The following is a 13,035-nucleotide window of genomic DNA, read 5'->3' as shown; positions in this document are numbered from 1 at the left end:
ATCACCACTTCAAACAGTTTTTGCCAGCGTCCTGATTTGAATCTGTGTGGAGGGAGCTTAAAATTAGAATAGTTTAATAAAATGCAAGGAAAGAAAATTGATCAATATTAAGATTTTATCTTAATATTATAGTAGATGTGTGTCACATTTTTCTTCAGTGACAAATTTCTTGGTTGAACTGAAATAAGTTTGAGCATAAAACTTTGGAAATCTTGGCTGTTCTTGCTTATTCTTGCCTGTATTTTAATATTTATTGCAGCAGCTAGTGAAAGCCCTCTAGGCTGAATCCTGTGACAAAGTTAAAGTTGCCTGAGTATTTCTAAAGCTTACAGCAGCATTTGTTGACAGTTTCGACAGCAGAAATCTGTCAAGATACTAAGACCTTTACATTATGTTCTTGTTTTAAAAATCCACAATTCTACAAAAAAAATCCCAAACTAATGAATCATTTTTTAAATGCATTTCCTTCCACAATTACAAATCAAAGATCAGTCTAAAATTACTTTGATCTTGTGCATGAATATAATAAAACTTTAGATTAAATGAAAATTATGTATCCAGTTTACAGCACACAGCAGCAATCATGTTGAAAGACAGTTTGATTCCACGAACATCTTATCACATTGTAAAATTTAGACAGGGGTGGCAATTTATGCTGCAATGATAAAATATTTGTCTACTGTGCACCTTTCACTGTGCTTACTACTGCATTTAGAATGACAGCGGTGTAAATACAGTCATCAGTAATCACTGGGTTAAATGTCAATGGTAGGTGCTGTAAATGTGAGGTAATCTTCAGTTTCCTCTCGATCGGATAGGGATTGTGCCGATACACGTTCATGAAGCTTTTGAAATCGACTGAGCCATTAAATCCTTGCATCTATATAGTTTTATCAAGCAGCTCGGGTAAATAAACAAAGATAAAGGATGTCATTGCTACGATATTGAATGTTCAGAGTGCTGCTGACTAAGACAGCCCCACCCCCCCCAAAAAAAAAATCTGTTTTCTAGCAAAAGTAAAACTGGAGTGAAAGCAATAACAAAATATTCAGACATCGTTATTCGTATATCAAAACATGGAAGCACTCATTTTGCATTCCTGAAACATCTGCACACATCTGGGTTTACAAATGACTCCAGTTCAAACGTTTGCAGAAGTTTCTCCTGCTGGGTCTGGTTAATTACAATGAAACTAGCATGAGGAATGTTTGGCTAAAGCAGTTACAGAAAATGTTTTAGGTAAATTTAAGAAGTTAAACTCGCATAGATACTTTGAAGACATTTCAAGAGTTTAGTTCCGCTACATTTTGATGATCGACTNTTAAACTCGCATAGATACTTTGAAGACATTTCAAGAGTTTAGTTCCGCTACATTTTGATGATCGACTCGCAGGGCCAACCAGTTTCTCAAAAACAAGTTACACAATTTGATTTTGTAAAAAGGATCCTTTTTACACGATTACATTTTTACACAATTACAGAATCCTTTTATTCTTTTAAGAATAAAAGGATTCTTAATACAGATCTGGAGGAAGCAAGCTGCAGAATCTAAAGATGTTGGGGCAGAGGGTCATACTGGAAAGTTGAATGGAAGAAACACTAGAAAATGCGTTTTGAGGATTCAAAACCAAATTCATTTCAAAGGCATGTACTTCAGGAGCCACCTCAGAGGATCATAGATTCTTTTTGAAGTTTTCACAAATGGCTCATAGCATCAAGACAAAAGGGATCATCTGCAGTTAGCAAAATGCTATGGCATGAAGAACATGTGTAGGTTATCTGCATTAAAGTGTTAAGAGTAACGCGTGAGAAGATGAGTGCATAAAAAGTTACCTTTTATTATCATAATTAATGAACCAACTTCCTCTTTAGACACCGATTCATAAAGACAAAAAAAAAAAGCAAGACAAGCTAAACACTAACAAGACCTAACAGAAAAGACGGCATTCTGATTGTATTCCTTATTCTCTCATTTCCTTAATGCTTCTGATCCCAAAGATCATTAAGTCAAAGTCTGAATGTTGACAAAAAAAAAAAAAAATGCACATCTGCTGCAGGGACCAATTCATTTCAGGAATGTAACCAAAATGTTTTATTTCATTGAAACATGTTCTGTTCTGGTAAAAAGCTCATTGTTCCTCCTTAAAGGGCCCAATGCACAGAAAAGCATTTTAGTAAACTATGGAATGATTACAAACATGTTTGCGTCCATGTAGAGCTGTAAAAGCACTCATGGTTACATTTCATAATTCAACATTTCACCTGCATGTAGACTTGCGTTAAAACTGTTTTCTGGATGCCATCACTAGCATAACCATTTACAAATCAGATGTTACAGACAGCATAGACCAAAGTTTTGATGCTCAACAGTACATTAAGGAGAGAGGAAAAAAAGAAAAAAAAAAAGAAGAAAGAAAAGCTTGATTTCTACAGTAGTCCTTGTCCCTGGAGATGTGAATGTTTTGCTTGCAGCTCAGTATTTAATTGTCCACTGCTTGACAGTGGCATCGTGGGAGGTGGTGACTAGAGTGTGAGCGTCGATCCAGGCCAGGCTGCTGACATGGTGCAAACGGTGAGCATCTGCAGACATCAGTGCAAGAAAAACTCATTACAAAAAAGGCCAGCATAACAAAGAAACATGCCGTCACAGTTTAGTAAATCTTTTTTAAATTCAGTTTGATAAGTAACGGCAATAGTAGCATCTTGATCCTGTGGGTTCCACAGAAAATCCTAAAGTTTGTGGTGTTACAGCTCCATAATAAAGACTTAATAAAAAATAAATAAAAGATTTTTTTTAAGTCAGCGTCCCATTATTGGCACTTGAACCAGTGCCAATAATATGGCAAAAAAACAAAAACAAAACAAAAAAACCAAATTAGTTTTCTCAATGAGAAAATTGTGAGTCATTTTATTTACCCTTTGGTCAATTCAGTTTATTCTTGACTTGTCTTTGTATTACTTTTAGATTAAGTTTTATAAATGCACACTGGTCTGTTTTGTTCGTTTTAAAAGGTGCTTAATGAATAAAGTGGCCTGCTGCAAGCCAGACTACAAATGTTTGCTTTATAAAAGTTATTTTTAAAGCTGTGAAAGTTTCTATAGAAGCCTAATAAATGTTCCTTCAGTGACTACACACAGCTTTATAGATGCATGGAGAAACGTGTGGACCTGCAGAATTTACTCTCCAGGTTATTTTGCTTGCCAAGCATTCCTTGTGCTATTCACAGGCTGGAGCCGCAAATCATCAAGGTAACATGACGCTATGCTATCATTTGTCATGCAAACTCCATTTTTGATGCCAATTAATTCGCCTTTACACCTTTGACAAAGTTGTTGCAAGCAATACGATCAATTGTCTGACCATAAAGATCAGCTTTGTACTTGCAGAACATCTGAATACAAATTTGCGATTTAAACCAGCAGATTAAGACAAGGCCAATAATGTGGCACAACTAAATCACTAAAACACACCTTGTAAAAAGTGCAGCAAGAAATCTGAGCAGAGTAATCATTTGAATTTTTATTTGCTTTGCAGGAAAATGCGCAACAATGGTTCCATTTAGGGAGCTGCTCGTTTAATCCTTTAATGCAAAGCTAAACAGCAAATGTTCATAGGTGTGCAAATAACTAGAAAAGCCTCCAAACTAAAATAAGTGTGCAGCTTAATGTTGGCAAATATATACTATATATATTAAAATGGTAATAAAAAATATTGCATGCATGCATGAGACTAGCATGCTTAGGTTTGCAGGTTTCTCACTAACCGGGAAGTTTGATCCTTGTGTCTGCATCACCAACGGTCCAGATGTAAACCATCATGTCCATCCCACCAGTTGCAAAGTGCTCATTGTCAGGTGACCAGGCCAGACTCACTGGTTTGGCATGATGGCCATAAAACTCATTTTTTACCTGGATGGAGAAAAAAAAATAAAAAAAAGCAGCATTAAAATTAATATCCCATACTGAAAGACCAACTCAGCTTTGCGGGATAAGACCAGTTTTACCGAGTAGCCGTCTGCCACAGAGTAGGCCGTAGCGACCTTCTTATCGTCGATGACAGCCAAGTAGGCGCCGTCACTGGAGTAGGCCATGTCGGTTATGGACCCTTTATTCTCGAGAGTTTTACCCTCGTCCTTCAGCGTGTTGCCTTGAATCGAATAGAGGTGGACTTTTCCATCCTGAAGACAGGAAACATTTTACAAAGTAATGACAAGATCTGATAAAAATGGTACGGTGATTAAAACCACACAAGTCTAAAAGCATTCTCAGAAGCAGCAAAGAGTCTTTTCTAAGATGATTTCACTCACGTTTCCACCAACAGCAGCAGTGGTGCCACCAGGATGGATGACCCCAACCTCTGCTTCATAGCCAAGATTGTCCAATGTGAAGACTTTCTTCTTGTCCTTCAGCAAGACCAGCTAAGAAGAAAAAAAAATTTAATCACACTAGTCTTAAAGGTAACAATGAGTTTGAAGGTAACCACAGCCAAAAGCAGAGGACATTACCTGACCGATGCACACAGCCAGAGTGAACCCTCCTGATGTGGAGACACTCTTAGGCTGGGAGTCCATCTTCACCACATCAGAGGCACTGCAAAGCCAGCAGACGGGATTGTTAGAGGGAAACCGCTACACCCAACACTGTAACATTGGCGTACAAACACGATTCAAACAAGAAATGCGTTTCCCTTAAATGCATGCTACTGTCTGTATATGAAGATGCTAAAAACTGCAGGGGACCTTGTGAAAAACTAAATTTTAGAATAACTTAAGGAAAAACAGTCCATACCTGTACTCCTTCTTGCTGAGGTTTGTGTAGCGGAGCGTATCATCCATGCTGCACGTCACCAGGTCATTGGCTTCATCCACCTGCATCTTGCTCACCTGGTTACTGTGGCCTTTCCCTGAGAAACTGTCATTCTCACCAGTTTCTGCATCCCAGTAATGTGAAACGGGAGTTAAAGAAATCACATACTGATTTTTGACCCTTTTTAAATAAAAGTCGATATGCATCCTGCAGTACACTTTCGCCAAATCTCTTGATCTATAGTCCACATTACCAACAAGGAAGCATTTCAAGTAATAAGATGTAGTTGATTAAGCCATCGTCATTGAAAGTATATTAATCAGAGAGTGAAAATGCTTTTGGAAAAGAGCTCAGATTTTACTTCCTGCATTGTGAAGGAAAGAAACAACTTTAAATTTAGCAAAATTCTTTGAAAATAATTAACTTGCTTTGACCAAAACCGGCTACAACGTCTGCCACATTTAAATAATCAGCAGCTGATCAGGCCAATAATGCAGATTTCTATTAAATCCACCATAGTGAGCTACTAAAGTCTCCTAAAAGCAATCCAACAACTCAAACAGGAAATGTATGGGTAGATTATTAAACCAGATTAGTTTTAAAATTAAATTCACAGCACGCTCATGTCAGCATATAATAAGCAAGACGTCCACCAAGTGGAAGAGCTGAAAGATGAAATGGAAAGGCAAGGTGGAGATTAACTGCAGTAGTGAAAAGCAGACTTTCTAGTGAGAAAAATGAACCAGCCTGAGCCAACATGAGTTACATCTTCATGATGAATGTCAGTCTGAACACATCCAGTTGTACACAATTGGTTCCTCTTAAAAAATATATATAACACGTTCAAATTCATATGGCTTTGGAACTTGAAATAAAAACTAAGCATTAACAGCAGCTCTTAAATGTACAGTTCAGTGCTTTAAGAAACCTCTTCAAACAACTTGTTACCAATGACTCAAACTTGTTCAGTCCAGTGAATTAGAACTTTTAAAGAAAAGTATGATTTCATGTTAACGTTTCACCATGAAGATTCATTCAGAGGTTCATGTGGAAAGCTGGATGTCCAGGTGAATCAGCCAAAAACTACACCATGTGAATGCTGCCAGCACATTTCTTAAAAACTACAATTGCAAACACTTGGAATACCTCGTATTAAACCAACTGCATTTCAAGATCTTACGCCGAGGTTAAAGTAAAATCTTTTATGACGCTGCAGAAACTCCCAATTTTGTTTACCGGAGTCACTTTCGCATTAACGGACCATGTAAGGATATTGATGTGTCCATCATGACTCCCAGAGTAGATGTATGATCGACCGTCGCCTTTATGAACCGTCAGACACTGGATGGACTTTGTGTGACCCTGCAAATTGAGATCCATTTTAGAGCATACACCAAATTAACTTGGCACAAATTTACCCTGGAAGGCCACTCCAGAGTTTATGGAAAAGCCATGCACACATTTCAGACTGGATCAGGCAGCAAAGTCCTTAAATTTGTTAAATTAGTTTTAACCACTCTTTGCAACAATTACACAACTTAGATCTAGAGATCTATTAAAATCAACAACTATTGGCAACATGGAGAAAACTCTTAGCCAATTTGCTACCACTTACTGAATTGGCACTAGGAAAAAAATATATATGTTGAGAACCTCACTATCTAGACAACAATCATAAACTCTGCAGTCTGACCTTGATGGTGCGGATGGGCCGGTCAGGGTTGTTCTTGTCCAGGTAGTTGATGTATCCCGACAGAGAGATGCTGAGGAGGTGGTCCTTCTGCCACAAGCAGCCCAGCTGCTGGTCGCTCACGTCGGAGCCCATGTTGAAGGTGGTGACGGCCGTTCCTGCGCCAACATCCCAGAGCTTCACGGTCTTATCCCCCGAGGCAGAGATCAGCTGGGAGCCGTCAGGGCTCCAGCTGAGCTGCACGACACGAAGCAGAGGTTGAGAAAAGACTATTTTTATTAAAAGCAATGTTCCTGTGATCCGTCACTAGGAAAGCACATTCGTTGGTGCAGAGGGAATAATTGACTTTGAAGAGAAAGAGGGGCAGTTTAAGGAAACATGTTCCATAATTTGACTAGGAAATGAGCTGTTCCTGTTTCAAACACTGTGTGTTCAGCCTGGCAGGCCTGGAACATAAGCTCTGACACATAATCAAATTAATGCAAGTCAGGTGACGGGTTTAAAGTACAAACATCGTGTTTCTCATTTTGTGTTGCTACAGTAGTTTGGTTCAAAATCCCAATTACTTACAGCATAGATTCCTCCTTTGTGAGCTTTCTCTCCACCCAGTGAGCTGACGCGTTCACCAGTTGTTCCATCGTAGACAAATATCTGCAGGTCAACAAGTCAAAACATCCTTTTATTTTATTTTTTTTAAATCAAGTTTGAATTTTGTACAAGTTATTCTATGAAGAACTCAGTTACAATTTAAGCTAGTTTAGAACAAAGAAAGTTCAGATTAATATTTATATCAAGATAATTTATTAACAGCTAAACCATTTATTACTGCAAGCAAGTAGCAAAGCCTGAATGGGGGCCACGTGGCTGGGAGCCAACGTAGTTTTGTCTCCTTCTGGGCAGTAAAAATGTGATGAGTTATGTGAATCAGAACAAAAACAAAAACTGGGGTCATTTTAAAAGAAAAATAATCAGAACCACAATTGATAAACTCTGGAATTTAACTTTTCTTGATGCCAGCCATCACAGACTACTTAACTAAATCAGTGTGGCAGCAAATCCCTCAGGTTTAAAACTACACATTAAAAAAAGAAAACGCAGAACTGCTTAGATTAAGAGTGGTTGAATTCTCCAGATGCTTTTTAATTCTCCTTAGTCATTTCAGAAAACATCTTTGGCTCGACTCGCTCACTGGCCTGACCACTTCTTTAAAACTGCTCTGTCACACGTCTAAACTTCCTTCCTCAGTTTTATATGAACAAACATGAGTAATTTTCACTTTAATTTTAAACTTTCAATTCTCTAACTATTCCCACAAGTTTATCATTTGCACAAAGGTATAAGTACTGGTTTAAGTTTCATAAAGCAGTCATGTTTCAAGTCAATTAAAATGTATTCTCTGCAAGATTTTACAGTTTGGCAAAATATCTAAAGTTTAGTCATTTGATTAGACCGACTGCAGTACACTTCATGAAGCTTTTCCACAAGGGGAAAAAACCCTTACCCTAACAGTCTTGTACTTTGATTAAATGATAATCTCAGATTCAGTATTATGATTTGCCTTTGTGTAATTGCACGCCCACGGTCTGCATTTTGCCACCGACCTGACCATCAGCTCCAGCTGTGACTAACCGACTTCCATCTGGAGAGAAACGAATGCAGTTGACGAACTGGCTGTGGTCCTGCAGTCACAGGGGAGACCAGAGTGGGAAGAAAAGAAAAGAAAAAAAAGACTTGTTACTTAAATAGCAAGTTGAACAAAGTTTAATGCACAAAAATATTTTGAAAATATAAAAAAAAGAAATTCTAAAAATTGTGCTGTTTAAAGTGGGCTACATTACTTTGACCTTATGTACATAGTTAATACTTGGGCATTGAACTTTCTAAGGAATAAATCACAGAAAGTGGACAAAAGTAAAAAATTTTCTCTCGAGTCCCCTTTACAACATTTTAAAAGTTCCGACTAGAGATGCACTAGTAAAACTGATGGTTGAAATTAGACATTCATTTTGATCTTCCTTGATCAGTAACTAGATTGTTAGTCGTTTGAAATTCCCCATCTACTTTTGATCTGTGAACACACCATATATGCACACATAAACACTACAGAGTTGTGCTGACAAAATATATTCTGTCATCCTCACTGAAAGAGAAGCAAACATTTTTTTCCCCTCAACATCAGTGAGTCATTTCAAATTAAGTCAGGGGAAGCAGAGAGATACGATTTTTAAAAAAGGAACCCATTTCCTTAAACACCTAGACGAGTCTGCTTTTTAGTTCTAGCTACACTTTCTTCCCAGAAGGCCAAATAGATTTACACACCGCAAAAACACAAAATCTTGCCAAATATTCTTGGTCTAGTTTCTAGCGCAAATATCTTATTAAATTTGAAATAAGATAACTTACAAGTAACTTTCCAGTAAGATATAGAGGCTTGTTTTAAGTAAGTAAATCCTTAATAGTGACGAAAAACTATTAGATCTATTGGCAGATAGATTAACTTATAACATGAGAAAAATGTCTCGTTATATCGACACTTGCTGTCAATCTGTGTCATTTATGGCTACAGACATTACAGTAATTAGTTGGAGTGTTTTTGCAAAGAGTCAGGAACAGCTATGCAATCTCATATGCGGTTGCCGGCAACCATCAATCAAAACAATATGCATTTGTAAAATTGCACAAAGCCGTCTTCCTCATAGCAAGCAGGAAGTCGGTTCTCCCTTATTTAACTTCACGTTTGCTGGTGAAAACTGGGGTTTCATATGACAGAATAGAAAACTGAGGTTGGTATGAAAGTAATTGTGAGGAAGACCATCCCAATCCAAAGTAGCTTCCTGTGGTTGGCATTTAGACCGATAAGAAAACCATGGGAGGAGCACGACTGGAAGACCAATTACCTGCATAATCTGAATTCAATACAGTTTAAACAAATGATGCAAATATAATTTGGGGAAAAATGCAATTTAGATTGCAAATTTAAGACAGGGAATGTTTATTGTAGGAAAAGACAGAATGCTGAAACAAATGAGGCTGGAATTTATTAATTTGGCCAAACACGCCCCAAGCATTTGAGTGGGATGGAGGTTATATAATGTGGAAGCAGCAACACTGTTAAAAGCCAGCAGGGTGTGACAGCTTTGACATGAGTAAGCAGCACTAAATGACCAGCAGCTTAAAGTTAACCGATAAGAATGCAGGTTGAGGACGTTTCAGAAATTTGCCCATTTCTGGAGTTTAATGTAAAAAATAAATAAAATAAAAAAAAAATTACCCAAATGCTGTGTTTAGCACAAATATTCCTTTAAAAAATTTAAATTCAAGTACTGAAGATAAAAAAAATAAATAAATAAAAAACCATACCCTTAGTGTGAATTTAAACTTGAAAGGAGGTCCCTCAAAGAAAGAGCCGCAGGTGTCGTCGCTGGCAGTGGCAAGGCGATACGGGCGTTTCTGTCTTATGTCTACACTGTTGATTAATTTTGCATGGCCAGAAACCTCTCCGACTGATGAGCCCGAGTCCCACAAGAACACTGCACCAAACCTACAACAGGAGACAGAAGCAATCAGCTTTGCTGGCTTGTGGGACAGAGAGGTGGTTTGGCTAGATGGTTTCCATATTTTACGCAACTGCATAACGGACATTTGGAGACATCTTTAACTACGTTTGATCACATTATAAACGCACAGATACAAAACTTTTGACTCTTACTTCTCTCGTCCGTCGCCTACAACCGCAATCCTCTTGCTGTCCTCTGTCCAGGCGATGTCCTTGACTTTCCCTGAAATGGGGGTGTACTCGTACTTCAGCATGTGTTCCTTCTGGGTGGTGTCCCAGATACGGATCTTCCCTGATACATCTGAGAGGCCGGAAAAAGTTTTTTTTGTTAAAAACAGCTAGTTCACAGTACAAAATAGATTTGTAGACAGAAGTGTCGAAAAGGGATCTATACCTCCAGACGCAATGTAGAAGCCACTGGGGGCATACTTGGCGACAGTAACTTGATGAGCATGTTCAGTGTAAATGTCCGCAATTGCTGGATTCTTGAATAAAAACAAACATAATACCACATAGTTTAACAGAAAGTTGGACAGACGATGCTTCTTGATAAAAAGGTCGATCTAACACACCGACAGAATGACAAGAACTTGCAATAAATGTGGTTTGATGAATAAACGAAACTGATGTTATTTTTATTTTATTGTAGCCTATTTAATACACACTGGGGTCAGTCTTGAGCAAAACCAAGTCAAAACAAAAGTTACACTTATTTTGGTTAAACCAGTGTGCAAGAGCACCATGGGAAAGGAGAGTGATCAAACAGAGCAGGTTTTTAGAGTACAACTTGTACTCTATTACAAGCAACTGCAGCATCGCGTTGTAGACGGAAAACAAACAAAGCATTATAGATACTTCTGATTTACTTCACAACGTACTGTAAACGGAAGTTTGTCACGAGTGAATTGTTAAAACAAACCCACATAATGCACAAACAGTGAACAAACCAGCATCATTTATTAGTAAGGTTTAACGAGAAAAGCAATTACCTCGATGTTTCGTATGACAACACACTTGCCGTTGGTGTAGAGGAAGTTGTTTCCTTTGGGATCGCCACCAATTACTTTCGCAACTCCCCTCTCCATCTGGGGGAGGCTGGCAAAAACATGCTCTGAAGAAAAAATAATAAGTGTTACAAGCTCACAAGAGATTGGTTGAGAACTTCCCCTTTGGGATATTCATTTTATATTTTGGGAACTGGATTTGGAAATGCTGACAGCATTTTGGAAATCTTGGACTTCAGGTAAGGATCTACCTCATCAAGTGAATACATGCAGAAACTAGTGTTTTAGTATCGCTAACCACCAACAGAACTGGCTAAAGACAGTTTAAAATGTCTAGTTGGTCATTTTTAATATTAGTAAAACCCTTATGCACAGCAACTGCTGTCCCACATAGGTTTAACGACACTACTTCCATTATAAATAACAGTTCACTTCAAGAAAAAGATATTTTGATCCTATATTCTCTTCTCTACATGAAAACTCACATCTTAAGCTTACTGTAGTATCCGACTTCTCTAATAACTTAAAGATGAAGAATTATGGAGTAAATGCATAAAAGTATAAAGCTACTACAGCGAGAATAAGTTTTAGACGTATAGGAATACAAAAATCTGAGTGGTCTTAGTAAGATTCAATTGCATGTTTCAAGTTAGCACAGGGTTAAACCACAACACGAGAAAGAATATATTTTTGCATGCCTAAACACGTTTATCATACTATCAGAACAAGAAATGGCACTGTCATTAAAACTGCATTAATTTCTGGTTGCTGTAACTCTAAATTAAAAGCTCGCAATGTCATAAATCAATAACCGGGCAGTGAAAGACCCATTGAGAATTATTGGATGTCAGCAACTGAGGACAAGCTGGTGCACCGATTATATTTTCGCAAGTCTCAATAACAATTTTAAATAAGTTTCTTTTGGTTCGCACCAGTAAAATGTGACATTTGTGTGAGAAACGGTGTGTGTTGAAGCAGCCACGTCTCGTCTGACAGCTCCTGTCTGAACATGTCACAACAACACGACGTGAGCTGAACTATTTCCTATTTGTTATGTTAAAGCTCAGCTAGCCGACGCTAACTTTCACTAAAACAAACCATTAGAGGCTGAAAACAGAGCCAGGATATTTTTCCAGGAAGCCACGACAGTCAGACGTGGCTTTCACTTTAACAAGTGAAAGCCGTTTCATTTTCACCTGGAAAAACTTAAATGTCAAAAAGAAAACACAAGAATGGGCGAGGCTAGCTAGCTAGCTGGGAACTACCTGGACGTCTAGCCGACACTGCACTCCAAATTTTGCTTCAAAGCAGTATTTTTCGCTCTGTTTAACTCAGCTTTTGTCATAAGGCGGCGCAGACTTACTCAGTTCAAACGGCATTGTTCCTGTTGGCCTTAAGCTTATCGTTAGTCTTTCCAATGAATGAATCTGTGGAGACAGAGACGCTCCTCCGGCTGTGTGCAATGCCCTGCCTAATCACACAAACACGGAAGCGGCCCCAGCTCTCGCTCTGCCTGGCTTTGCCCATATATGGTAAACTTAGATCATGCGCTGCAGCTGTCAGCCAGTAGCGGTGCGCTGCAGCGATTTGGATAAATTTCACCTAAATATGGTATTTTAGGCTCCAGGGCAATTTATGACCAACGTTGATAAAGCAAAGATGAAAGGTTATTCTCAATAGCAGCTTCCTGCGTCTTAATTTCTGTTTACAGAACATGTTTGCTGTAGGACACATTTATTTAATATGTATTATAGCAAACAAAGAAACCAACTCCTTTGAGAATCCAAGAGAGCAGAAAAACTCTAACTACAAATTAATGATAAAAACCCGATTAAATTCATATACAACACAACATTGTATGCGACAGAATTTTCCCGTCAAAAATGATTACCCAGAGCTACGGAATATTGACATTGGATTACTGCGGGAAAAAAACTAATTAATTATCTAAATTTGCCAATAACAAAGAGCTTAACAAT

At 38.1% G+C, this 13,035-nt stretch overlaps 1 protein-coding gene across 1 annotated transcript; it reads right to left on the bottom strand.

The window, feature by feature from the left end:
- Positions 1–1,818: 1,818 nt before the first annotated feature.
- Positions 1,819–12,562, bottom strand: wdr1 (WD repeat domain 1). The gene is made up of 15 exons (XM_007554324.2): positions 12,420–12,562; positions 11,042–11,163; positions 10,447–10,537; positions 10,206–10,353; positions 9,857–10,037; positions 8,098–8,175; positions 7,067–7,147; positions 6,500–6,733; positions 6,081–6,168; positions 4,789–4,945; positions 4,506–4,590; positions 4,308–4,418; positions 4,005–4,178; positions 3,765–3,909; positions 1,819–2,580 (listed from the first exon to the last, which is right to left on the bottom strand). Exons 1-15 carry the CDS (start codon positions 12,433–12,435, stop codon positions 2,474–2,476), a joined length of 1,818 nt encoding a protein of 605 aa, XP_007554386.1. The 5' UTR covers positions 12,436–12,562; the 3' UTR covers positions 1,819–2,473.
- Positions 12,563–13,035: the final 473 nt, after the last annotated feature.

Source organism: Poecilia formosa, unplaced genomic scaffold (assembly GCF_000485575.1).
Source record: "Poecilia formosa unplaced genomic scaffold, Poecilia_formosa-5.1.2 Scaffold62, whole genome shotgun sequence".
Lineage (NCBI taxonomy): Eukaryota > Metazoa > Chordata > Actinopteri > Cyprinodontiformes > Poeciliidae > Poecilia > Poecilia formosa.
The sequence above is the reverse complement of the archived record's forward strand: the minus strand, read 5'-3'. Positions and strand labels throughout refer to the sequence as shown.